General features: G+C 47.9%; 3 protein-coding genes across 3 annotated transcripts; 1 reads left to right on the forward strand and 2 right to left on the reverse strand.

Moving 5' to 3' along the window:
• Positions 1–3,429: 3,429 nt before the first annotated feature.
• On the forward strand, positions 3,430–4,808 carry HOO65_040374 (uncharacterized protein; the record flags this gene model as incomplete). The annotated part of the gene is made up of 2 exons (XM_071002828.1): positions 3,430–3,618; positions 3,705–4,808. The coding sequence occupies 2 exons, from the start codon at positions 3,430–3,432 to the stop codon at positions 4,806–4,808; spliced, it is 1,293 nt and encodes a 430-aa protein (XP_070859217.1).
• A 1,675-nt stretch (positions 4,809–6,483) lies between these two features.
• HOO65_040375 (Tip elongation aberrant protein Tea4) lies at positions 6,484–11,193 on the reverse strand (the record flags this gene model as incomplete). The annotated part of the gene is made up of 8 exons (XM_071002480.1): positions 6,484–8,190; positions 8,270–8,343; positions 8,408–8,990; positions 9,300–9,955; positions 10,414–10,466; positions 10,874–10,965; positions 11,016–11,132; positions 11,179–11,193. 8 exons carry the CDS (start codon positions 11,191–11,193, stop codon positions 6,484–6,486), a joined length of 3,297 nt encoding a protein of 1,098 aa, XP_070859218.1.
• A 2,828-nt stretch (positions 11,194–14,021) lies between these two features.
• On the reverse strand, positions 14,022–17,315 carry HOO65_040376 (NAD-specific glutamate dehydrogenase; the record flags this gene model as incomplete). Its single annotated transcript, XM_071002539.1, has 3 exons — positions 14,022–14,049; positions 14,121–17,043; positions 17,120–17,315. 3 exons carry the CDS (start codon positions 17,313–17,315, stop codon positions 14,022–14,024), a joined length of 3,147 nt encoding a protein of 1,048 aa, XP_070859219.1.
• Between the last annotated feature and the right edge of the window lie 9,391 nt (positions 17,316–26,706).

The raw sequence follows: 26,706 nt of genomic DNA on the forward strand, positions 1-26,706 counted from the left end.
GCATCCATCAGGGTTTTCACATTTCATGTAGCCACTCTTATTAACACCTACGCACTGTCGTTGTTCCACCCAGCAACACCCTATGCAGCGGAGGCTTTTCTTACCTAAAAGACAATTAACTTGCCGGAAAAAAGGGTTAATACTGCAAAAGCTCATGCTCTTCAGAAAGACACTGGGCCTGTGGTAAAAGGCTTGTAATGGTAGGGCATCCTCCACCTGCGTTCAAGCGGTCGCAGCACGCCTACAAAGGCTAGACAATGTGGCCCTAGGCACAGCGCTGGAATTGCTGATTTGGCTAATATTGCTTCGAAGGAAGTGGGTGAAATTGACTTTCACCTAAACATGGCTTATATCAAGGACCTAGAAAAATAGCCCTGAGAGCACGAACCCAACAGTTCTAATGTTGGGGGCGTCAAGATGTGCGTGCATGTCTTAGTAATCCAAGTATCAGGATTGGCATTCTAGACCCTGTTGCAGCCATACCTGCGTCTATCTCACATAGGCTAGAGAGAGGTCTGCTAATTTAGCAAAGACTCAGTAACTAAACTCCAACGGCATCGGCTGAAATCACAAATAAGCCGCCGAAAGCCACCGTTGAGAACAGGCCGGCACACATGTGAACCATATTTACTCCGCTCCGCCTGGGAGGATATTGTTGATTCAGGTAGTAGTGCCATCTTTTCTGAAACAACTGACTCTGAAACAGATATATCCGTACCTGATGGTGCCAAAGAGGAGGATTAAAAGCTTACTTGATAAAGTTATCCATGCCCTTCCTGTGGCTATATTTGGTCGACTGTGCGGAGGCTTAATTTTGACTAATAGCCAGCCCAGCGTTATTTGGCCTGAATGGTTCCAATAGAAGTTACGTACATACCATCTCAAGTTCAGGTTCCTATTGGCTATACTGAAGCCGTCCAGTTATCATTCTGCTCTATATCGACTATAGGGAGCCTCCAAGGCCCTGTCCCCATCTCTGCCTACACCAAGAAGAGGCCAACTGTCGAGCACTGACCTAGAATGTGGCATACGACGCCAAGTCTAGATGCACTATGCTATGCTGACTGATTCCTAACCGGGCTTAGATGTGCAAACTTCCTGAATTCGCATTCATGGGCCGCGGTAAAGCTGTGGCTGTAAAGGGGAGAGGATCAGTGCGGCAGTGCCTGAAATTGGCAGGCCTACGAGAAAGCCCTCTTGGAAACGAGCCTAGGCGTGTTTTGAAGCGGCGCATAGAAGACCCCTGCTCCATATAGCAGGACCCAACAGACATGAGAAAAGTCTGGGGAAAAGGCGCTTGATGTTCAGGTTGGCAGTACGGATATCTCTATTCCGTAAGTCAGTCAGACCATAGGCATGATATATGAGAGCAATGCTTTACTATATTACCGCAGCCAAGGCGCATCTTGTGTCACATTGTAGAAAAATGGTGTTGTAACAGATTTCGATATACGGGCCTATTTTCAATGATCGCTCTTGCCTCCTCCAAGCCATTTATTTGCCTCTGTCATGCCCCGCCCGGCCCCGCCCCCCTGCCTGCCTTCTTTACTTTATGTACATGCCATGCCATGCCCTTCAGAGCTTCGTCATCGGTACCAACCCTTTTGTGGGTCTTCAGCCACAGAGAATGCAGGCACTAGTGTAGAGGCATTGAGCGCCACGCAGCAGGCGTTATTCTCATGAAACAACTAATGCACTGTGCCCCTCCCATTCTCCCATCCGAAGGCTCTTCCACACCACGCAATGGCTCCGAATGCCCTTATGCTTAGCCCTCATCATCTGCCGCTTTGTTTTGTATCCTGATTCTAGACGTAATTACCGACTCGGTTGCTATACACTATCCCAGGTTGCTACTAGGGAACCAGGACGGCCATCCCAGGTATACCCCGGCTGAGTTGGTCAAGATATGCAGGCTATCGTCTTTCGGAGACCGGCTCGTTAGAGTTTACCGACATTAAATTTCGCAGAAATGTGAGTGGTCGATGTGGTGGTTATTTTATTATGCTTCATGAAACCACAGGGGTGCTTGGCCATATCAATAGGCATTACAAATCCTGGTCTAACACGAGACTTGACTCTAGCGATCGTTGAGAAAGACCTGGGGCAGCATCTTGCACAGACCACATTGAGCGCGTAACAATAAAAGAATAAGGGTAGAGTTTGCCCTGCCCCTTCTAGCTTGGCGCGCTAAACGCTCGTCGATCTGCGGTAAGCCCCCAGCCGCAGCTAATCAGCCACTACGTACTTTCATCATGATCAAGTGCTCAGACATCAGTCATCCTCCTTCTAGCATGTTCTCGGGCTGTCCAAGCCCTTGGAGGAGACTACGACGTGGATGCTAGTACGAAGACGTAAATAGCAACCCGGATAGCGGAATTCCCCTAACCCGCAGCAAAAACACGCCCTTGGTCTGGTGGGCTGTTGCTAGTTTATTGTAATTACGCAGCCGATCTCTCACGAGTTTGCCCAAGACAGGTTGCATGGCCTGCATGGAACTTGCTTGGAAGCCAAAAATGTTGCCTTCTCTGACCGGGAGGAGTCAACCGGATAGATTGTTGAGATGATTGCCCAAGCTACGAGGTCAAAGAGCTAATCTTAAGTTGCCTTCCTGTTTCCGCGAACTCCTCCTGGCCTGGCCTGGCCTGGCCGTCCCCTACTTTTACTTTTCGTCCCCTTTTTGCTTAGCTGGTAGTGAGTGCCTCACGATGTAGATTTATCTAGGGCTTTGTAGGTGGGTGTCTGGCCCAATACCACTATAATCGACGCTGGGCACTTGATGCGTTGCGGGAGATGGCTTCGTATTGCTTAGAGCTGCTGGAATAACGGTTGAGATAGGGTTGTCAAGGAAAAAAAAGATCGATGGCTTGTTGCGGAGCTAAAAATAAGATATGCTCTCTCGGCATGGGGCATGGGGCCAAATCGGGAAGAAGCATCATTTCGTGTTGACATAGGAGGAGAAGAAAGTATCATATCGACAGGGGTGGTGCCGGGGGCCGGGGCCGGGGGAGAGAGCCTTGGACTATTGTGGCATAGGGGAGGCATGGCACAAGAGGGCTGTGGGCTGTAAGTGGAAATATACGCAATCTAGTTCTATCAATTGCCTGAGCAAGTCAACATGCAAAATGTATAAAGTCGACTAGTTCCCCCGCCTCGAGATGAAGAACAAGACCTCTTTCCTCACCACCATCATCATCATCATCATTTGCATATCTTCCCCATTCCACTATCTTTGATAGAGTACATTCATTTCTCTCCCCTTTGCATACCGTTATCACTCTTTTTTGTCCATTTACTCATTCTTCATTTCAAACCACACACCTTGTGCATATTCGATACTGGTTATCAGCTCGTCTTTACTTCAATTCGTATCTTATAACTTTACTTTTGTATATACACAATACCTTTTTACACTCTTCAACAACCGCAACCATGAAGTACAACACCATTGCTACCATTGCCGCTCTCAGCGCCCCCTCTTTGGTCCAGGCCGCCTCGGGAACGCTCAACGTTCTCACCATGAACGTTGGCAGCAATGTTTCCGGCGACAAGGTCACCAACGCCAAGACCATTGGCACGTACTTTAGTGAACTCAACTACGATGTCATTAACATTCAGTCGGTAAGTTTCCAGATGACACGACACAGTTCATGTTTTCTCTCTCCCTCTCTCCATCAATGAAACAACTGCTAACTTGGTTTCACTAGGACTTCGACAACAACGACTCGATCTACGAGACTGACAACCACGGCTACCGCACTACTACCTCAGGTGGTGTTGGCAAGGGCGATGGTCTCAACACCCTTTCCAACCTGTCCTTCATTGACTTCCGCCGCATCAAGTGGAACAAGTGCTCTAACGCCGAGGGCGGTGACTGCGATACCCCCAAGGGCTTCACGTTCATGCGCACGCGTGTGGCCGAGGGTGTCTACATTGACATGTACAACCTTCAGACCGACGCTGGCATGAAGGGCGATGACGTCGCCGCCCGCTCCGCCAACCTGGCCCAGGTGTCCGATTACATCAAGACATGGTCCGAGGGCAACGCTGTCATGGTCTTCGGTGACACCAACTCCATCTTCAGCCGTACCGCCGACAACATCAACGTTTTTGCCGACCAGAATGGCATGACGGACGCTTGGTACACCATAGTGCGCAAGGGCGATGCCAGCGCTGACATCACCTGCACAAACCCTGCCAACACCCTCATGTGCGAGCTTGGCGACAAGGTTATCTCGCGCAGCTCCAAGCTGCTCACCCTCGATGCCACCACTGTCGAATACGTCGGCAAGAAGTTCCTCCAGTCCAACGGCAACGTGCTGAGCGATCGCGACCCCGTCCACGTCACCCTGACCTGGACCCAGAGCGAAACCCTGCGCCAGTCCGACTTCTACGGTGCTCCTCACGGCGACGTTTGGTTCAACGACGCCCCTGCTGTGGCTGCTAAGACTAACCGCCCTAAGGTTGCCACTCTGGGCTTTGCCGGCGGCAACCGTGTCGACAGAGTGTCCGTGACCCTCAATGACAACACTCCGCTCACACACGGTGGCAAGGGCGGTGACTGGGAGGACATGAACCTGGAAGTTGACGAGTTCTGGGTGACTGCCCAGGTCTGCCAGGGCGTGTACGAGGGCAACACTCGCATCTTCTACCTCAAGGCCACTACTTCTAGCAACAGATCATTGGAGGTTGGCAAGTCCACTGACACCTGCGTAACCTACAGTGCTCCCTCGGGTTTCCAGATTATTGGCTTTGCTGGCCAGGCTGGCGATGAGATTGACCAGCTCTCTTTCATCTACGGCCTCCAGTAAATAATAATACGGAGACACCCTGGCCTATGACTATGGGGGTCAATTAAAATGACAGCTTAAGTCGCAAACAGGAATGTGCCGATTCTAAAGCATTTCGGCAATGTATATATTTAGACTTAGCTGTAACACACCATAGGACATGCACATACTTTGAATAAATACCCGGTTACTCGGAATACGCCAGAGCTCCTGAATGTTGGTGACTGACTGTCTTGCTTCCCTCCCATTGCCCCGGATTCTTCCTTGCCTAAGTAAGGGCTATCCGAGACAAGCCTTGGATGAAACCTGATCAACAAACTGATAGATGAAGGCAAGTATGGCAAGGAAGCTAATGATGCACTGCATGTGTCCCTAGATCCCATTGCAACTGACTCTCATTATAAATCGCTTATCCTATCGCATTCCCTACTCTTCGGCAGAGCCGTAGCAGTGTAGTGGCAATCAGGGCAGCACGACAACCATCGAGACCATTGTCCAGCCGGGTGCATCCTAGTCAGGATCGAGCAAAGATAGTCGTCTCTTCTTTGGGGGTCTGTTCACTAAAGTTGCTGATCTGATGCTCCGCAGCACTCGGTCCTTTAATTTAAGCTACACCGGGAAAGCTTTTCGACGATAGGTATATCGAGCCCCCCCTCAGGCAGAGGTGGTCGCTCACACCGCTTACATGAGATGGCCGATGATACTATTACATCATATACAATTATAAAAATGCTTCACCTGATGATCGGGTATCCTCCCTCCTACATACTACAGCGTCGCCGAAGAGGGCCGGCCAAGACGCTATACATCACAACCACACAAATATGAACATCTTCTCTATTTCTTTTATTTGAAAAATCAAACAGATACAGCCCACAGCACGAAATAGGCCACACGGAATAGTACCTTCATATTGGTTGTACGAAACAAAAAAAGCTAGGCTATTGAAAGCCAACAGAGCGAATAAAGTTACGATAGAATGATAATATAAAAGAGGAGAATAAGAAAAGAGAACGCCAGCCCTCCTCACATAAGGCAGAACAAAAGGAAAAAAAAAAGCAATAGGATATCCTCATACACAGCAGTCAAAATATACCCCCACGCAAAAGAGCCCGAAGCACAGTCCGTTCTCATGGGCACTAGGGAAAGAAAGAGACACTACGGGCCTCTAAAAGACAAGCAAAAAGTAACAGCAGGCCATGGTAGAGAGAAGAGAGGGAGAAGAAAACCAGGTATAGAGAAGATTTCAAGGAGCAAGAAAGTAGGAGACCATGGGATGCAAGTGGCAATGGCATCAGTTCAAAGATAGCCAGAAGAGAATAAAGAGAACCCAAAGAGAGACGAGAATGGAAAAAGGAGAAAAGAAAATACTTGCTTAACAAAAGGCAGGGAAGAAAGAAGATAAAAACGACTTGAGCGTTGTTCATTGACACATGGCTCAGATATCAACGAATAAAAGGACAAAAGTAAGACGGACACCGACCCAAGTAATTCCACGCCAGACAGAACACAAAAACAAAAAAGCGAACAAAGACAATAAACAAACACCATCACTGCTGTCCTGTCGAGTCAATGGCTTGTGCATTCAAACTCTTTAACGCCTCATGCAAAAATGATAGGGGCTGTTGAGTTGGAAGACAGCCAGCTCGGGAAAGAACAAAATAAGCACCGAGGAACAACGGGTATGGGTATCAGTCTATATGCTCCCTCTTAAGCGCTGCTTGCGAGCCAGCCAATCGCCCAGCATGTGGTCTAATTGTGTGGTTATCTCAGCCAACTTTGCATTCTGTTCTCGGAAGAGAGGGCCAGCAATCGGATGTTCCGGACCCGCCGGAACGACCTCCGACTTGTCATACACAACCACCAACATGTCACGGACATCAGAGCTCGTTTCAAAGAATGACCGGAGGTTGATGTCGTTCCACGAGCTTACATTCGATGCTGCGCTAGATCTAGAGTCTGACGCTGCTGATCCGTGAGTAGTTTGCCGTGTGCTTCCACTTTCATCAGTGCCCATAAGATCCGGAGATGATGAGGGAGATATCGACTGGTCATCTTGGCTAGATGAGTCTGCAACCAACGCAGGTGGTCCAGTTGGTGTGGGCGGTGACTCATCTACAGGAGATACAGGCATGATAGGTGTTTGCTTGTCGGACACCTCAAGGGATGGCGGCGATACAGCCCTGTCGGTTGGCGATGTTTGCGTAGAAGGCTCTGGCTTCTGTGAAGCAACCTGTTCTTCTCCTATAATGCCCAGACCGCCTTCCTTTTCCAACCGGCTGTCGGGCGTATTGGAGGAAACGGGCGATTCACTGATGGAGGCCAGATTAGTAGAAAGGGTGCCCATAGGGCCTGTTCGATCCGTTTGTAACACCATTGAGGCCCGATTGTTAATCCTTTGTGCCTTTTGTGCAACCTGTTGCTGTTGCTGTTCAGTCTCCACAATGCGCATTGAGGCTGGAGGCACATTAGAAACATCGTTACGGGGCGCTTCAGCAACGTATTTAGGGGCACCAGTGCCAACACTGTTCATATCGTCCCTGGGCTGGTGTTTGTGAAGCTTGTTGCCGCTCAGCGTGCGCTGAGGAGTGGTGCGGCCCTCCGGTGTTGGTGAGTTATTTTCTCCATCCGCACCTTCACGTTCACGTGAATCAATTGTGTCCATCGACCGCTTTCCGAGTGACTCGTTGTCTTCATCCACGGACTTCTTCTTGTCCTTACGAGAGAAGAACCCGCGAAGCCCGCCAGGTTTCTTATCCTTTTCTTTTTTATCCTTCTTTTTCTTGTCTTCCTTTTTGTCCGTCGGAGAGTCTTTTTCGAGCTTGTCCAGGCTGAATCCTTGCCTAATGCTGCCAGATTCGGTAGATTCTCGTGAAGAGTTGTCGTCTCTAAGAAGATTAGGTGTAAGGGTAATCTTCTTGGTCTCGACGCTATCATCCTTGAAGAATGAATCCGTATTCCGTACAGTCCCGTTTCTTGACCTGCTGATGCCATCATCCTTCTCGCTTTTAGATAGGTCGGAGAGGTCGGCATCTTCCTCGCTTTCACTTTCAGAAGAAACAAGGTCCAGGGGATCGGTGGTAACAGCGGCTTCCTTTTTCGTCGTTATCAATGGCTTCACCTTCGCTGTTTCATCTTCCACGGCAGCTTCCTCGGATTTAGCAGCAGCAGCTTCATCATTAGCCTCCTTCTCCTCGCGTTGCTTCTTAGCTTCGGCGCGCTGCTGGGCGAATAAAGCTTCAGCTTCATCCTCAGGATCAGATTCGTCTGAGTATTCTTTCTCGTAGTCGACGTATGTGGGGGCGGCAAACGCGACGCTCTTTCGGCGTCTTAAGATTCCTGCTCTGAGACTAGGCTTGCTCCGAGTGGGCTCTGGCTGGTCGCCAAGCATAGGAGCGGAAAGCTAAAAGCAGACATGTTAGCGTTGAAATGACACCAAGTTATGGGCAGGCAAGATCAAGTGGGTTGGTTGGGCGCCGTACATCCAAGTTCCGGTGCTTGTTCAAGCGTGCTAGGCGTTCTGTTGGCGTCTCAATGTGCTCGGCGGGAAGGTAGCCTATTGATGCAGTCAGTATTTGAAAAACGGCATGATTTTGTTGCCATTAGTTTCGATATCTTACCAATAGTGCTGTCCTTTACAACACGCACAAGCCACCAATAACTATTGCTATCATCCAAAAGCATCATTGGTTCTCCCTTTACGGCATTGGCTTGGCCTTCCACGGTTGCGACAAAAGTGTGCAAAGCGTAAACGAAATCGAAGTCGATGTCCTCTGAATTATAGTGTAAGTTTTCAATGTCCCAATCGTTAGGAATTGTGCAGGAATTATTATCAAGAGTTTCCACGACACTAATTATCCTGTCCTTGCTGTTAGGCGCAGGGCTTTCATTTTCGTTCAAGTCGCCAAGAAAGGTTTCTTCTTCTTCTTCATCTTCTTCCAATATCAAGAAAAGCGGTTGCGCACTTGCGTCCGAGAAGTAGCATGATTCCTCGTAACCATTGTAAGCATGGTTTCCCAGCATATTAGCCGCTCCGTGTCTGGGTTGTCGACTGACGTCAAAAGGGCCTATGTCCTTTATGAAAGGACCGTGCATAATAGTCCGATAATGGCATGTCGGAATTACATCGTGAGGATCTTTCGTGTGAAGCGAAGCGACGTCTGTTGCATAATCATCAATTGGGTATCTAGAGCTGGAGTTTCCCTAAGAGCCAGCATGTAAATCAATTGAGCGAAAATCCGATGGGTGTACAGAGAATTGTAGTTGATTGTTGTGCGGTATCGGACGAGATGTGGCGTAGTTCATAGTACTTGTTTCAAATTTCTCCGTTGAAAAAATGCTAGATGGTGTCCCAGTGCATGAAAATGCACTAGGTACGCCTTTGTCGATAAATGAGATCCCATCATTTTGAGTTCCGGAGAGGGTCGATGGGCTAGTCATGCTGATGGAAAGAAGATTTCTTTGCGACAAGAAATCAACGCTTGTTGAACTTGAATATAAAGGCGAGGATACTCTTTGCGGAACACTGCGACTTGCAGCAGAAGCGTCGGGAATACTACATGAGTTTCCAGAAGAAATAGACCTTGCTATTCTGGCTGGATAAGGGGAAACATTGCGAACAAAGCCAGGATACAGAGGTGTCTTGCAAAGCTGGCCGCTCAGATATCCATGTTTTTGCTCGCGATGGATAGCTTGCCTGTTTCGGATAGGCGATAGGGGGTATTTCGGCGGGTGTGACAAACCATCTTCAATTGAAGGAGAGCTGGAAATGCGGTCCATTAGATCATCGTCGAGGTCCTGGTCAGCGCCATCGTGGGCTTCATCATCGCTATATTCGACAGTTCCGCCATTCTGAGCAATGGCCAAAGCATCTTCTTGCTCCATGGTCCGGCCACGGCTATCCTTAGTCTCGCTTGTGCTAGAAGAGTTTTTCGATGACGTTCCGTCGAAAGAAATGGAGCTGGTGAGATCGTCGGCAAATTGTTGAAGGTCGACGGCACTTGCGGCTGTTGTTCCGTTGGACCAAGAAATTCGGGGATCGCGGCGGGTTTGGTTTTGGGACGGAGCCTGAAGGCTTTGTGGTCTAAGCCGGGCAGGACGATTGGGTTGTTGCTGTTGTTGTTGAACTAGGGATACTGTTGGCTGATTGCTGCCACCGAGGTAGTTTTCTGTTCTTGGTCAGAATGCGTCTCCTTTTTTTTTTTTGGATAACTGTCGATAATTGGACAAGTACTAGATAGAAGAAAATGAAGGTGGCGATTGAAGGGCAAAGTACAAATGAAAATAAAAATAATAAAAAAACGATAGAAGAAGAAACAATGATAAAAGGGTAGTGTAAATCCAGCACAGCTGTCAACTATTTGGCACCTTATTTTTCAAGATTGCAAAATCAAGTCAAGAAAATTCTTGGGCGCAAAAATAAAAGGAAAAAGAAGATGGTGAGGGAGAAAAAGAAGCCCAGTGGTTTCAATGGAATGAGGTAGAAACAAGGAAGTTCAAAGGCGCGTGGGAGAAACAAAAGAGAACGGGTAAACGACGAATCATGGAAATGACAGGGTGGGAGGACGGTAGCAGGGCAAAAGTTCTCCTAATCAGCAGCAGTAGTACGTACTACTATAGTACTTACTACCAGGTACAACAGCGCCGTACAGGAGGTCTTGTGGTAGCTGAAGCACAAAACTACCACACGTTATGCAACACCACAGAACAACGCAGCTGGGGAAAAGAAAAGTGTTAACTCGTCTCGGTTTGAGTAAGACGGCGACTCAGCAACTTTGACTGTGATAATCAATGAGCCAGCAAATACACAGTACTGTAGGCTGTACTGAAGTGGGCTGTTGGCTGTTGCGCTTTTTTTGTGTAGGTGCTGTGCAACAAGAGACAACTATAACAAGGGAGGCCAATTATCGTCAAGAGGGATATGTACTGGACTCCCACAACGGACGACTGGCTGGCTGGACTTGATTTCGACCAGGATGAGATGATTTGAGCCCAGTGCACCCAGCCAGCCAGGCCAAATTGGAATAGGAATAAAAAAGGCAGACATGAACGTATACAGCGCGCAGCAACAATGAATGAGGTACTACCTCTCTCGCTTGCGAAGCGTAAGTACAAGGAAAAGGAAACGCAAAGTATCAGGACAAGCAACAGGGAACGGCTGCGCTGAGCCTGCGCTAAGCTGGGTTGGACAGTATAGGGATAGGAATAAGGGTAAAAAAGTGAGGTTACATGCAAAGCAAGGAGAAAGTAGGGGACAGGAGAAGAGGGGGAGGGGAGGGGAGGGGAGCAGAGAAGCAGCAAAACATGTCTTGCTTGCATTGCGTGTTGACTGTTGTTGAGCTGTTTCTTTGGAGCATTCAGAGTATGTACTATGCTACTATACTATACGTACCGGCTTGAGCAGCATTTCCATGGGCTTGCAACATCTCAGCAGGACTTGGAAGTTGCAAACGTAGGAGATACAGTAGCGATTATGTGTATGAGGGGTTCACACGCCGATCTCCAGTGAAGGGGACGGAGGTTGCAAAGAGCTGAGCAGTAATTTGTCGATGTTTAGGAAAAATATAACCTAGCAAAGGATAAGGAGAGGAGGGAGGGAGAGAGAGAGAGGGAGAGAGAGAGAGAGAGAGATGGCAAACAAGGACGAGGTTGCCAGTGACTTGCGAAGATCGTATAGTTTTTGGATCGAGGTCAAAGTGCTGAGGACATGCAGGTATCAATAACCGAAATTCCGGGCGACAAGAGATGTGTTGCGCAGTGTCGCTGATATTTTCTGTGTATGTGTGTGTGTGTGAGCGTCGGTGTATATGGTAGTTGGCTGTCGCGATAATGTGACGATATCAAAGATAGGAAGTTGGTGGAAAGCTAGAGCGCGTAATCGCAAAGGTCAGTTACAGTTCCTTTTTCCTTTGCTTTAGAAGCTTTTAGTGCACCCGGCGACCAAAGCGTTCGTCTCGACCTCGTTTTTTTCTTCCTTTCTGGCTCTTGGCCAGCTCGGATGGGATAATAATGCACGCACGCACCGACGACAAAACAAAACAACTGCAAGGGATAGCGGGCCGGGATGGAGAGCAGAAAGAGCTAAGAGTGGGAAAGGTGGAAATGATCGCCAGTGGTAATAATGAGGCGTATGGCGATGCAATACAGACTTTTGTTTTGATGTGCAATATGCTCGCTTCGCTTTTTGAAGTGGCGCTGGCCTGGAATTACATAGACCAGATGGTAGTCTAGGTAGACTACATGGGCCGGGGCAGGGGGGACTCACTAATATGCCACAATCTAGGTGATGCTCGATAGATAATGGGGGATAGTTCAACGTTGTCTCAAATCCGACTTTTCTTCACTGTGGCTATCGTTGATGCTGGTTAAGCCTCCAGGGCGGCAAGAAGAAAAAAAAAAAAAAGTAAAGGAGATAAATAATGTTGTGCAGGAGGAGCAGACACAAGCCTCGAAAAGTAAGAAAATAAAATAAATAAAGAGCCGAACAACGACAATTGGCGGGCGGGGCTGTCTCGTGCAATAAAGCGTCAGTCTGGTCAAAGAAGAAGACAAAGAGTAACAAATATCAGAAAAGAAAATAATGGAGGAAAAGAAAAATGAGGGGAACAATACAAGAAGGAAAGAGGGAGAGAGGAAAGAAAAAAAAAAGAAAAAGAAGAAAACCCCCTGGGCGCAAGATGGAAAGAGGGAACGTGTGAAGAGGGTTTCTTGTTGCAATTGCTCTAACTTGTAGGCCTAAAGCAAGCGGGAAAGAGCGCAAAGATTCAGGCGGGGGGAGAAAACTAGAGAAAAGAAGCTTTGTGCCTGTCAGCCACCAGGTAAATAAAAAAAAACAAGATCCAAGTCCACTTTTGCCTCTCTCCTTAGAGCATTCTGTGGTATATCCGGAGAAAAAAAAAAAAAAAAGTGTCAATGTACATACATAAAAAGATGGCAGGACGGGAGCAAACAACTTTTTAGGGGCTGGCTGGTGATCCTATAGCCTGAACAAGGAAAAAATGCAAATAGTAAACTAAGTTGAAGGATCATGGACTATATTCCATGGATTATACCATAGAAAGAGGCAGTTGCCATGTACCGGCGGATATCTAGAGTCAGTCTGTACGTACTTGCTTGTCTAAGCTCAAGACACAAACTACAGGCGACAACCTATGAGACAGCCCATTGACGTAATGGCGCCAAAAACCGAAGGAAAAAATTACTCAGTAATTGCCACAATACACATGTGTATAGCACACCATGCGGCAAGACCGTCAGTCTTCTGCCTTGTCTGGCTTGATTTTCGGCGGGAAAGCCCCGAAGTCAAAATCTTATCTTATCTAGCTAGGTAGCCCTAAGCGTTCGATCTGCCCGCCCTTCTTCCGGCCATTCCTCAATCATTACGTCGCATTTCCCCGATGCTTAGAATCAGGCGAACAGCAAAAATTATGGAAAACAACCCGGCATCGACATTGAAACTATGAAACCGTGGAACTAAGTCTCTCTGCTACGTAGAAGCTTTCAAAACTGCAGTGAGAGGCTGGTCTCTCAAGACAAGGGTTAGGAGGCCATCGCCCTGCGCTAAGCCTGGTCAGCTTCCAAGTATTGAGTACCCGGGGCCCCACCCAAGTCTAGGTACCTTTCCCATGAGTGCTCACCAATATTTGACTTCCCTTTTGCTCAAGTTCAAAGTCACTCAGTACTCAATCAACTACCCGGAGTAGTATTTTCAGGGGAACCATGTAAGCACATGGCATCCTTTTTCGACCAAGCCAGCATCATCATGGCCTTCTTTATTCACCTTTCTCTTTCTGTTTCACATTGGCTTTGAGTCTGTGTGTAGTCAACTGCATTTCTTGATACCATCTGCAACGGATTCTAGACACAAGTCCGCCCAGTACCAGATCTCTACGATATATGTGATCCAGCCCAGCCTTATCGCTATCCTCGATTTACAATTATTGCTAGGAATCTGTAACTTCTATGTAGCAAATATGCTCAAAAAGGTTCGTATTCACCTGTAATTAATGTGCAGTCTAGCAAAAAAGCAAATCGACAACTGGTGTGCAATGTAAAAACAACTAATGTAAGGACAACAACATAAAGACAAAGAAAACGCTCAAAAAAAAACAGCACAAACACACAAACTCTCTATCTTATCCCATGAGAAAAACAGTGGCAAAACATGAAAAACAAAAGACAGTGCTACATGCACTACGTAACCCTAGCCCGGCCCTAGCATCTTAACCCTTCGACTTAGAATTGAGCAGTCTGCTGTTTCATGCTGTAGAAAATTTGTTAGCATGGAGAACAAAGTGAATACTTTTCGAGATAATACCAGGGGTAGAAACTTACAAGTCAAAGAATGCAAACTGGCCAGGTGAGCTGCCGTACTGGTACACAAAGCGACTGGCCAGGTAGCTACCAAAGATAGCCCGGACATAGTTATCGGGAACGCGCTCAATAATAGTGTCAAGGCCGATCTTGTCAAGAAGCAGCTTCGGCAGAGCATGGGAAAGGACACCGCGACGCGTCTTCTCGTCCTCCCACAGGTCCGAGTGTTGCAGCTGCTGATCCAATGTGGTGATGGCTACTGACAGCTTGTCGGACAGAATACTGCGGGCAATGCCAGTCTGATCATGTTCGCGCCACAGCGCCTCAAACTCGAGTCTGGCATTTTCGCAAATCTTGGCCTGGACTTCCTTGACATACTCCTTGTAGAACTCGGGTGCTTCGCCAGTCTGGGCATCTACGCACATGTGCTGGATGAAGCTCTCATCATCGAAAGACAGGGCAGCCAAAACCTCCATCGATGACGAAGTGACACCGCCCTTGTTTGTGCTGGCATCCTTGAAAAGAATGCAGCCAGATTCCTCTAGGCGCAACTTGGCATCCTGAGAGATAAACAGGTTGGCACCCTCAACAATGTAAGGAACCACAGACCGACCGTCCTTAATCAACTTGTTCACTGACAACAGATCAATCGACTCGGGGCGGCCACCGCAAGGCACAAACATATCCGTAAAGCCAGTCTGGCGCAGATGGTAGGTGTTACGGAAGGCAGTACCGTTAGCAACTACTTCGCCGTTAGGCAGAGCAATGTTGGTGTCATCACACAGAACGCGGTAACCATCCTTGGACAGCTTGCTCATATCATACTCGCTGATCATGACACGGCGCTTGGCCAGGCTGAGAAGCTCTTCATAGTCAAGACCATTGGGATCAGCCAAAACACCAGAGCCATCCACTATAGAGGTGTATTTTTCGTTGCCCAAAAGAATTTCGTTGCTGCCAAGGTCACCATCAGGGCCACCGGTCTGCATCTTCCGTACGGTAGCAGGATCCAGCTCCAGTTTGCGGTAAATACCCTTGACGTACTCACGGACAGACAGGGTGGTCATGCCGTAACGGTCATGGGGAATTCCGCCCAGACGAGGAGACTTGCCAGTGAAGAACGACTTCCACCAGGGGGCACCACGAATGCGAGCATGCTCAGTAGCCCAGTCAACAAGATCGGCGGTGTTCTCATCGGGGCCCATGAAGATAATCTCCTCCTTGCCGTACAGATCAACAATCGGGTTCTTTATACCGGGAGTCTGAGCAGGAAGGAGAAGATCGAGAATTGCATCAATGTATTTCTCAAAAGCTTCACGAGCATTGTCCTGGGACTTGGCATCTAGCAGAATAACACCCTTGGACCCGCCCTCAGGGATATCCTTGTTCTTGCGCTGCTGCGTGCTGGCGAGGCCGTAGTTCTCGTCAAACAGGTTGCGGGCGTTAATAGCGTACGCTTCCTTGCTGCGAGACTTGACGATACGAATGCCGCCACGCGCGATATCCTTGAAACGAAGATGGAATCCCCGAGACTCTCCAGAGATGACCAGGAACATGCCATACAACGGCTTGGGATACTCAATCTTGGGTAGGAAGGAAGGGTCAAGGCGGAAAGAAAGAGCCACCTTGGTGGGAGTGAAGTAGTTGGTCTTGAGGATAGCGTTGTTGAAAATACGAAATGAAGTGAAAACCATCTCCTCGTGCTCGTTGGCCACCGACTTGGAAATGAAGTTCTTCAGGCTGTTGTCGGACATAACTTCAACAGCGGGAGTGGGGTCCACGTTGTGCTTCTCGAAGCCGGGGCCAACAGACAAGTGGACGTTGGCGAATGAGGCGTAGAGTGCGCGAACCAGCTCAGGGTACGACTTGATAATCTCCAGAATGTAATCAGGAGTGAAGGTCTCAGTGCGTAGGCGACGCTTTAGCTTGGACAACAGCGCAGCGTGAGCGTTGTTATCGACATCAAGGAGCTGCTCCAGAGAAGCGTATTCTGATCCCAGGCGGTTCAAGAAGTGCTGGACAAAGACCCACACACAGTGGCCGTAGATAGCCTCCTGTAGACTGAGCTCGCCAGCAGTAACGAACGACTGAAGCTTGTTCTGAGGCATGCAGTAAAGCAGCGAGATTTCCTTGGTGATTTGATGAATGGACTGCTCCATGGAAAGAAAGTCGCCCTGAAGATTCATGGCCGGGCGCAGGTAGATAGACATGACAGTAATGCCATTGGCAAACTGTTCAACATACTTGCGAGAGGAAGTGACACCATAGTAGTGGTAAAGGTCACTAAGGGCAGAGAAGATTCCACGAGCAGTTCTGGAGCGGAAAGCAACGACTAGGCGCTTCTCAGCGGTACCCTCAACGTCAAAGACCTCGATAACGGGGCCAGTACGCGAAACAGCAAGTTCGATAATCTCCTGGTAGATCTGCTTGGTGTTGTTGGTGGCCTTTTGCAAAAAGCCGTGATCGGCAATAGCCTCCAGGCGGGTTTCTGAAGGGTCGGTATCCTCGGGCTTCTGCTTAAAAAGGCACTGGTACACAAAGTAGCACCGGAGCGTGGCCTTGGAGCTGGGGCTAGCACCCAGGACACCGGGGGAGCGGAAAGTCTCAACACGGAACTTGTTGGGGTTGCTGCTGTCAAGATACTTGGCTTCTAGACGCTCCTCGTAGCGGGGGCCGTCAATCACACTTACACCAGGCTCGCTGGTGTCAATGTAAATAGCATGATCAGTGTCCTCCATATCGAGGCGGATCTCTTCCCGGCGGTCTTGACGGGACATTGAAGCCACCTTGGCAGCATAGAGGGAGGTGATGTGGTTAGCAATGATAGCCGGTGACTCAATCTTGAAGTAGCCATCGTCGATACCGAGATCCTGGTAGAACCAAGCAATCTGGGCGTCAATTGTGTCTGAGGGAATCATGGCAGCTTTGGCGAGGATGCTCTTGACTGCAAGTAGTGTTGTTGTTAGTATTTTTGTCATGTCGCGTGGATTGGTATCCGAGGTCAATGGCTTGTGACATACCTTCTGTCATTTGTTCGGCCTTGCCCTGGAAGGCTTCGGCAACATAGCCGACTGTTGCTGAGCGCAGTGTGCGGTGGCCATTGCCATTAAGTCTGGCGGCAAGAGGCATTGCGAGATGGGCAGGCTGAGGAGAAGGATGACGGCCTTCGGCCTGTTGGACTTTTGACAGAGCACGAGGGAGGACAACTTCGGCCATTGTTGTAGATGGTGACTGGGTCAAGTCACAAAACTCTGGAAAACTGTCCACGGGGGTGGAGTCAGTAGTGTTCAAGGTGAGGGGCATCATGAAGATACGTTTATGGAGCGGTGTTAAAGTAGTTGCGAGAGGAGGATGGAAAAACGAAAAACAAAAAAGCAGGGAGAGTAGAGGGCAGACGGTGTATTTGTGCAGATGAAGGAAGACAAGAAGCTAATGTATAGGCATAGCGGTGAACATATATGATAGAAGAAGAGTGGGTGGAGGATTGATGCCAGGAGGAAGAGAGAGAGAGAGCGGGCGTCGAAGAGCCTTTTATATCATGCCGTGCCATGCTTAGACTCTACTAGGTCTAAGCAGTTGTACGAGTGCCAGGGCTTTATGACTCCCAACGCTCCCTTCCCAAAACCTATTAGGTCGGGCGAGATTTGGGAGACAGGGCAATAGCAAAGGCATGACAGGGCTTTGATAGCTCTTAGTGCCACGCCCTCTCGTTTTTTAGGCCAAATGTCTAAGATACAGAGGGCTCAGCCCAGCCATAGACCGCAAGTTGGCAGAGATAACGGGCCATTGAGGGAGAAATAAACAAAGGCAATGGCGGGAAAAAAACAGAAAAAAAGAATCAAGCCAAGGTACAACACCAGGTCCTCATCGACCTGATATCTGAGTGAGCAGGGTTAAAGGGAAGGGCGGGTCAAGACTTATGCTGCGTGCCACAGAACCACTGATAAGGACGAGACAAAAGCAGAGAAAAGCAGAGAAAACAGAGAAAACAATGCTGGTTTTTTTTCAGGAGAAAGGCCAACTGAGGAAATAATAATAAAGGGAAGCACGAAAAGAAACAAGATTGATAGAGATAGAGGGCGAAGATTGCGTACCTAGAAAAGAAGAGGCGATAGATAGCTCGCGCAAACCGAGGATAGCAAGCCTCTGGTTACCGATCGAGGCGTTTATTTTTATTTATTTTAGTTTGATTTTTTGTCCTTTTTTATCAGGATGATGAAAGGAAGCACTAGAAAGCCAGAACCTGGAGACGATCTGGATTGATCGTTGTTAGATGTAAAATCAATGAAAAAAAAATAATGAAAAGGGAGAGTATGGTGAGGATGAAAAAAAGAGCGAGATTTTGAGTTTTTAGGGAAGGTGGGAGAAAATGACAGAAGGGCTAAAAGACACAGAAGTGGCAACAAGGCTATCTATAATCCGGTCCAAAATCGCAATTGCAAGACTTGGTGTTCATGTTGTTGGAAACTGCCTGTCAAAACGACAGCAAGGCCCAAGGCAATCCATCAGATTAACCCCAGAGAACAAGCAACCCTGGATCCATAAAACGGGCAAGTGTTGGACGACGATTGAGGGGAGTAGTAGAAAGCGAAATCGAATGCAGGAACAATAGGGTTGCCAATCTTCACAGAGCAAGTGCCCTGTTTACGATCTAAAAATAGAAAAGGAAAAAAGTGACGACTTTTTCCATAACTAGGGAAAGGGTGATGGGGCTAGTCGTATACAATCTTTTTTTGTTTCCCTCGACTCTTATCAGAGGAAAAAGACAACAAGACAAGAAGTAGACAGAGAACAGGGGCTAGAGAGAGAGGGCTGGGGCTGGGAAAGAATGAAAAAAAAAATGAAAAAAAATGAAGGGGGTGTGCAATAGTAGGGCGATTAGGGGAAAGCTGATGGCCCAGAGATAACAGGCTGGGGTGCTGGGAATCAAGGAAAAGAAAGCTGCAGAGAACCATGGCCAGGCTGTGTTACAAGTCCGTCCATTGGGATTTCTCCATACAAACTCGCTCCCTTGTGGCGCCTGCTATCTTGCTTTCCCAGCGTCGAGGGGCGCTGAGCTGAGATGGCACTGACTAAAGCCTGGGCTGAGGCCTAGGATTTGGGCTTGGCTTGGCTTGGGCTGAGTGAGGGCTTGGGAATAGAACTGGGTCTAATAATTCTCTACTACCTTTGCTCCTTCCTTGCCCGTGGCCCCTTATCTCTGAGACTTTCCACGCCTTAGTTTCTTTTCATGGAAACAGGATGGAAGGGGGCCTTTGATCTCGAGTGCCGAGTGCTCGTTTCCTGGTGAGCCGGGAAGGAAGGAGAGTAGGAAGTATTGGAGGAATTCAGAAAGGAAGAATTAGGGCAGGGGAATATTGATAGACCGGATTTGCGCCATTGTACATGGATGTAAGCTGTCTGCTTGGCTCTGGCTTCTGCTTTCTTGGTCTCTTTTCTTTCAGCTGGTTGGCTGAACAGAGGGGCCAAAGATAAGGACCACAAAAAAGCACAATGCCAATATTGGGGAGGAAAGAAAAGGCAAGGAAAAAAGACCAGCCGGGTACGAGACGTGGAGAAAGGGACGAGACGGGGCTCCACACGGGAACGAGCACTGACAGGCGGTGAAGCCGGGCCAAAAGATAAGGAACCAATCTTAAGGAGACCATGATGGTGTTTTTGGCGACCATGATAACAACAACTATGACACTGTGCAACAAAAACAAGGGCTCTCAAAAATCTTTCGACACACGCACTGAGGAGCAAAGGCCTCCCCGAGTTGTGACTTCCCGGCAACAAAGGCATCCTTGAAAGTCTATAGAGACCATTTGGTGAAGCCGGAGTTTTATAGGAGACGCCCGTCGGGTGCAATGTCCGATCGATGAAGGGGGGGGGGGGGGGATGGGAAATGTAAGGGTGTAACATGATAACAAAGGTAAGAGAGAAACAGACGCAATGGCATGATGAGGATTGCCGTGGTGTACAGGCCGAATCTTCCTTGAGACAAGACTTGAACAGCAGGCAACTTTCATCATGATGAAGATAGAGGGCAGGAACAGCCAACGAGACTGGGGAACAAAGAGACAAAAAAGGGCGAAGACACTGACATACCTTCGGGGAAAAAAGAAAAAAAAGGGTGTTGGATATGGGACTAGAATAGAGAAATGGGAGAGAATCAAAGAAAGGCAATAGGCGTAAGACAGATCTTTGAAAACAAATATATGAGAGAGGTTGAACAGAGCATATAAGTCTGATCAAAAGTGTTGCAACAATGAGGAAGAGAAGGGGAGATGATGACGATGATGAAAAGGAAAAGGAAGGCAATAAACCGCAAGGGGACTCTGGCCTTTTGTAGTAGTTCTGGGTTTGGCCAGTCAACGATACTCACTTCACGAAGCTTAGCATCAGAAGAACATTAATGTATTGGCAAGCAATGACTTAGAACAACGCTTTCACGAGAAAATACAAGGAAAATAGAGAGACTCCAAGAAATAAAAATAAAACCATTTTATCGATGAATTTATCAATTGAGGGGAAAAAAAAAGAAGACAGGGGAGGCGGGTACATGGTAGACATGCATTGGTATCGTTGTACCTTTTGCTTGTTTGGCTGGTGACTTGGTAGCAAGAGTGCACTATACTATCCGGTACTGTGTGTACGTAGATACAAAGCCAGGAAAAAAGTATCTATCCAGAGCTGAATATGTAACTTGGAACAGCAGATGCAAGCCTCTGATGCATTCAGACCGGATCGAAGTTACATTTGTACTGTTACTGTGAAATATCAAAAGCTAACTCAACGCCGATGGACATTCACTCGATGGCGTCTACTTTGCGAGCTATTCGTCTGTGGAATGTAACAGACAAAGGAAAGCAAAGAAACGGGAAAGAAGTAGGCAAAGGGGAGGGCTGGGGTTTCTTTCTCAGAAAAACAAACAACACCGCTAAGAGCTATCTCGCTGCTTGATGTCCAAGTTCAGCGTGCAACTGGGGGTACCTCGGCCACCCACTAAATCACTATGTAGGACCGAGGTACCTGTTTAACACCGTGCGAGGGTGCGATGGGGACCGGCACAGCACATCTTAGTTGGCACTGTGCAGACTCGAACCTGCACTTTGTTGGATATCGTGACATTTTATTGATTTAATGGACCATTAAATTTCTGCTCTTTATCTCTGTTCTGTTCTTTTTTTGGAGGGGGGGGGGGCTATATTTTTTTTCTCATGGTCCTCTCGTGTTTTGGGGAGGATGTGTTCTCGAACGGCCTTTGTTGAGCCGCCATGTCCCTGATTTTCTTTTACTTGAACCGTTGATTTATAGGAGAGAGATGAGAGAGATACATTGGGTAGATGCCAACTATCAATTGCCGCAATAGAGAGCGCACAACCTCACAGACCCAGCCCAGCCCACTTTGATACCGCCAATCCAGCCAGCCAGCGGCTTGCTTGTATGAGTGCTTTCGAGCTTGGAGACCAAATGTGTACTGAGCAGGTACCTGACTTAAAGTGGTTCCGCACCCGTGATCAAATGTACTCACAGAGTAGTTCCGCACAGAAAGCCCACCAGAAGTCAGTGAAAAGCCCATATTGAAACGGGGGATAATACACTGAGAAATTTCGTGCTGCGGGCGTTGTATGACGGTATGCCTGTGATTGGGATTTGTCTGGTTTCCTTGCTTATTGCTGCCATTTTTGTCTACTCGCCTATTTGATGATGAATTTATTGTTGTTTTTATCTTGTGCGTATATCTTCACCGCTGCAGCGAGCGCACAGCAAACCAGCCAGGCCAGCTCATCTTGCTACAGGATCATCGAGATTCCAGTTGCATTCAAAGTGAGAGAATGCGCGAGCCGTCTAGGCTTTCTTGTTTCCATATGTTTCGCTGGTTGGAGATTATGTGGCTCCAGGAGGGCATTCATTAGTTGTCTGTCCATTGAGGCTTGGGGTTGATGCTATTTGGCCAAGCACGGGTGTCATGTGACTTGGTTTTGTGTATACAGGGGGGAAAAGCTAGGAAATTAGGAGGTTAGATGCCTATGGGGGGCCTCTAGACGCCTGTAATTTGATGGCACTCTCCCTGTATTTGAGGAGAATGGAGCCTATCACCGGGCCTAAATGTGTCACGAGGACAGACGGGTTGGCCTAGTGAGGTCATTAGGACTATTCAGCCACAAGCCAAGGTGGTTTCATATGGTAATAGAAACCTGCTTTCTCTCCAAGACGGAGGGATAGACAGAGGTTATTGTGCTTTTTGACTCCTTTATTGTGCGTATCTTTGGGTTCGGGCTTTTAGAGTGTATTTTTATAGTATTTTTTTTTTCTTTTTATTTTATTTTATTTTTATTTTCGCTTTCACTTTCACTTTCACTTTCACTTTCACTGGATTTTTCTTTGATGACAAGGCTGGAAGAAGCCGGGGCCAGCCATTGCCCCCCCTCAGAAACAGTAGCGAAAAAGCCTTTCGGCCCCAGAAAATGCCAAAATAAATTTGCAGATAGTGCTACGTACACAGTGGATGTGCGATGCGATGGGGGGGGGGAATTTTGACAGATGAGCGTGATAAAGAACTGCAAGGAAAAAATTGCTTCGGCTAGATATGGTCTATGCGTTGACCCGTTCGCTCACTTCAGCACAAAGATAACGAGCACAGAAGAAAGAAGAGGTAGTGCGCGTCGATACAGGGCTGCCTAGGTACATGGCACTCAGACATACGCAGAAATACATGGGGCGCCATAGACTCGCACATACAGACGTACGTACAGGCATGTACACTGCCGGCTGGGCTACAAAGGGCCGGGCTGACTGGGTATGATGAAATATGCATACTACACACTGCTAAGCCCGCAAACTCTGTCTGGAAGGTCCACTGCTTATCTCTGGTGTTTCTGGTTGTTTTATACATGCTGTCACATCTGAGATACAGCTCATGGTCCCCTTGTTGAATTTTGCTGTTTTTGCTGTTTTTTTTCTTTTTTCAATTTTTTTAATTTTTAATTTTCTTATTTTGATTTCAATTTTTTTTCCCGGAATTTACGGTCGTTCAAACAGCCGCGCTGGTCCCGTTGAATGTATCCGAAAGCCTCAGGTTGGGCCAAGAAAGAAGGCAAAGAGAAGGAAAAGGGCCAGTAAGACAAGAAGGGCTATCTTTCTTCGCCAAAGCTTTAATCTTCATTCTCACCTTCACCGTCACCCGTTTCGCTCTTTGTTTTAGTGTCGCACCTTCTCCGGCTCGGTCGGGTGTAGATTTTGCTACCGTATTCTTTCCCTTTGCCACAGGGCTTTTCTTTGAGACTGGCCGCCCGTAGAACAAAGGCCAAGGCCTTCGAGAACATTGACAAGCCCTGCCTACGACAGGGTTACAAACCCTTGATGACTCAAATGGTGAGTTTTTTATTTCCGTTTTTTCCATTTTTCCATCATCTATTTCTTTTATTATTTTCCATTCTCCCTTCTATTTCCTCTTTTTTTTTTTCTCTCTCAATAGATATCCCTCTCTTATTCTGTGTCCACCTCTCCTTAAATTCTTTACCAATCTTTCCGCCCCATGAGGAAACAGAGGCGACAAGAGATAGCCAGCCCTGTATACCACTCTGGTAGCGTCAAGCTATACAGTCATCGCTAGTCATCAGCGGAGTCCTCTGCAAGCTTTGTCTACATTCTTGTGATTCTTTTTAGTCCGGGCGCTTTTGCCGTATAGTCAGTCCATGGCTCTGTAACTGTCTATGCGAAAGAATTTCGCCCACCCAGAACGGAGCCGTGTCAACGTACGCCCTTTTCCTGCCCCTGCATTATGTATGTACCATGTAACAACTCGAGGACCCAGCCTCAGCGCATTTCAGCTTGACTGTACACAAGCCCTAGTTTCCTTCCGGCTATTACTTACCAAGTATACTGTTGCTGTCGTCTGCTAAATCTCGCCTTGACGACAAGCTGTTTCTCTGATCCGGAGCCTGGAATACAGGGCCCAGAAGCCTTTCTTTCCCTTCTGTCTGGTCCTTTTGTGCTGGGTTACTAGGGACGGAACCGGGCCGGGCGCTTACGTCCTAGGGTTAGAGTAATTGGCCTGCCCTGGTTAGCCACGGTGGATCAGACAGGGTTTTGCTCACTTCACTTGGAGAAGCGTGAAATTGATGTTAGTCACAGAAAATCACGATACTCGGTCTCGTGACGTGATTGCATTCTCTTCTCTTGTTTCGTCTCGTTTCGTGAGCCTTCTTCTATCCCTCTACATGGCTGCCCTCTTCATCTCCAACTCGACATCTGCTATTATGGGGTAAAGCCCTTGACGCTGCATATTTAATGTAATGTAATGGAGGTAGGTAATGCGCATCCCTTTCCTGGTCTCGCTTCGGGCTGGACTCCGAACAGCCACCCAACAATAGTAACAATGTTTTCTTCCTACACACTTTTATTTTTTCCCCAGAATTCTCGTTCGGCCAGTCTATTAGCTAAAATTTCGGACATGGGACTTGTTTAGCTCCTTCTGCTTCGCCTTACTATTTCCACCGCCTCTCCCTCTCCATGTCCCCGCACTGATTTGGCCGCATGACAACAAGCTGGTGACGAGAAAACGAGTTTTCATTACCCCCGAATTACTTGATCGTGCAGTAGCGGGAACGGTGGAATGGTCGCACACACATAATAACACATTGGAACTTGGCGTGGGTCCGTCTTGAAGGAATCGCCCAGCATGCTGGAGAGAGTACCGGGTCAGCTTAACATCACACTGACCTGGTTTCCTGTTCTTCGCTTCTTAGCTTTGGTGTGGGGTAAAAGTACGTGTGTGCGTGTCTAGGCTCAGCTGCTCTAGATGGGAACCTGACCTGCCAATATTGATCAACATTGGACGTTGCCATGTTTTTTTTTTTTTTTTTTTTTTTTTTTTTCTCTTGTCCCTCAGTGAAAGCCCACTCTCTCCCTCTCTCCTGTTCTTTTCTTTTTTTTTTTTCTTCTTTTTCCCTCACTATTACAGTCTATCGAGTTGGAGATTCCCTTCTCGTTATCCAAGCACCGGTCTGTGCCTGGCTCCAAGGTGTCTCAACCCTAGACCAGTCTAACCTGGCTTCCTTGTTAAGCAAGGCCTCGTCCAGACTATCGTGACTGTCAGCCACACTAAGGTGCCCCTTTTCACCCTCGACTTTCCTCTCTTTGCTCCTTTAAATCACGGGACCTATATGCTATTCCCGTCTTTCCTTCATGTTCCCTGTTCAACATATAAAAGAACATCACGAGACCCCGTCTTCCTTGCTGCATAGTTCTCCTCGTTCTAAGGGCATGTCTTATGGAGGCTTCTGGCTATCATTACGTACAAACACAGCCACGAGATCACTCCGACCCCAGGGCTTGACTAATACCGTAACATGGTAGTGCTTCGTCTGTTGGGCTGAGGCGGGTGTTGGTGCTGGCATTGGGCGCTAGATGTCGATCTGGGTTGGAGAACGCTGCCAACAACAACAAGTCACGATATTGGCATAGTTGTGTGTGGATACAATGCCCCAGGATGTAAGAACCTTCGGTGGCTCGCTTGGGGTCAAATCCTTGAATTTTGGCCATTAAACCAACTTTCCAGGAACCTCCCCCAAATTTCAACGGCCAAGTGAGTGCTTAGAGACGTTACTTTGTTGTCCTAATATTTCTCCTTTGAGCTTGGGGATTCTTGTATGAACTTTGTAGTACATGCATATATCTCCACTTAAGAGGGGGAAGGCAGGCAGGGGATGAGGAGGAATATGGAGAAGCAAAAGTACATCTCTTCTGCAGTGCATGCATACTTGTTGTTCCATGGCCATCGTATGCTATAATGCGGGAAGGCGATTTAGCGCCCGTGCCGAGAAACGGCACTGGTGATACCCGGTCTTCGTAGCTGTCGATGCCTAATCCTGGTGCTTTTACGTCCCTCCAACACTTGGCTTCTCCTGAAAGGACACGACAGGCGTCATGCTTGACGTCCCGTCCTCCCCGGAATTCATCCAGATTGGCAAACAGCAGCATGCATTCTAGTTTTTGCTTGTCAGAAAGGATTCCCAATGTGTCATGGGTGAAACCCAACATCCTTTTCATGAGACTTGTAAGTGACAAGCCACCGGCCAAAAGTAGCATCACACCGCCGACAGCTACGAAAAAGGGATGCTGTTATGTAAACCTGGATGCTGGCGATTATATGTCGTGATGCTTGCCGACTTCGTCGTCATCAAGGCTTGTCCACATGACCAGCTTGTTGAGCTTGGTTGAATTTCTGTAGGGAATTGCGAATCATGCATTCTCCAACTAGAAGACACTGGGAAGTAAGAAGGCTAGACTCAAAAGGACTCCTGCAAGCCTCGCAAGGCAAGCTGTGGTGTGTTACACCCGGTATTTGAAGTGGCTGTCTAGGCCAGGGTCTGGCCAGTTAGGGTTATACGGTTATACATAACGCTAGACATGCTCATTGGTCAGAAGCCGTTGGATAATCGGAGGTGGCTAGTCGGAACTACCTTCCGTTTTCTGGGAGCCTACAGGTAAGAATAAGGTATGCATTTGCCTGCCTCGCTTTATTGAGAAGTTACGCTGCAAGTTAACAGCCTGACAGATACAGGCGGCGACAATTAAGAATGGAAGGTGGGCGAATGGTTGATTGTCTGAAAAAAAA

This window comes from Ceratocystis lukuohia (assembly GCF_044167205.1).
Source record: "Ceratocystis lukuohia strain C4212 chromosome Unknown Supercontig4_pilon, whole genome shotgun sequence".
NCBI lineage: Eukaryota > Fungi > Ascomycota > Sordariomycetes > Microascales > Ceratocystidaceae > Ceratocystis > Ceratocystis lukuohia.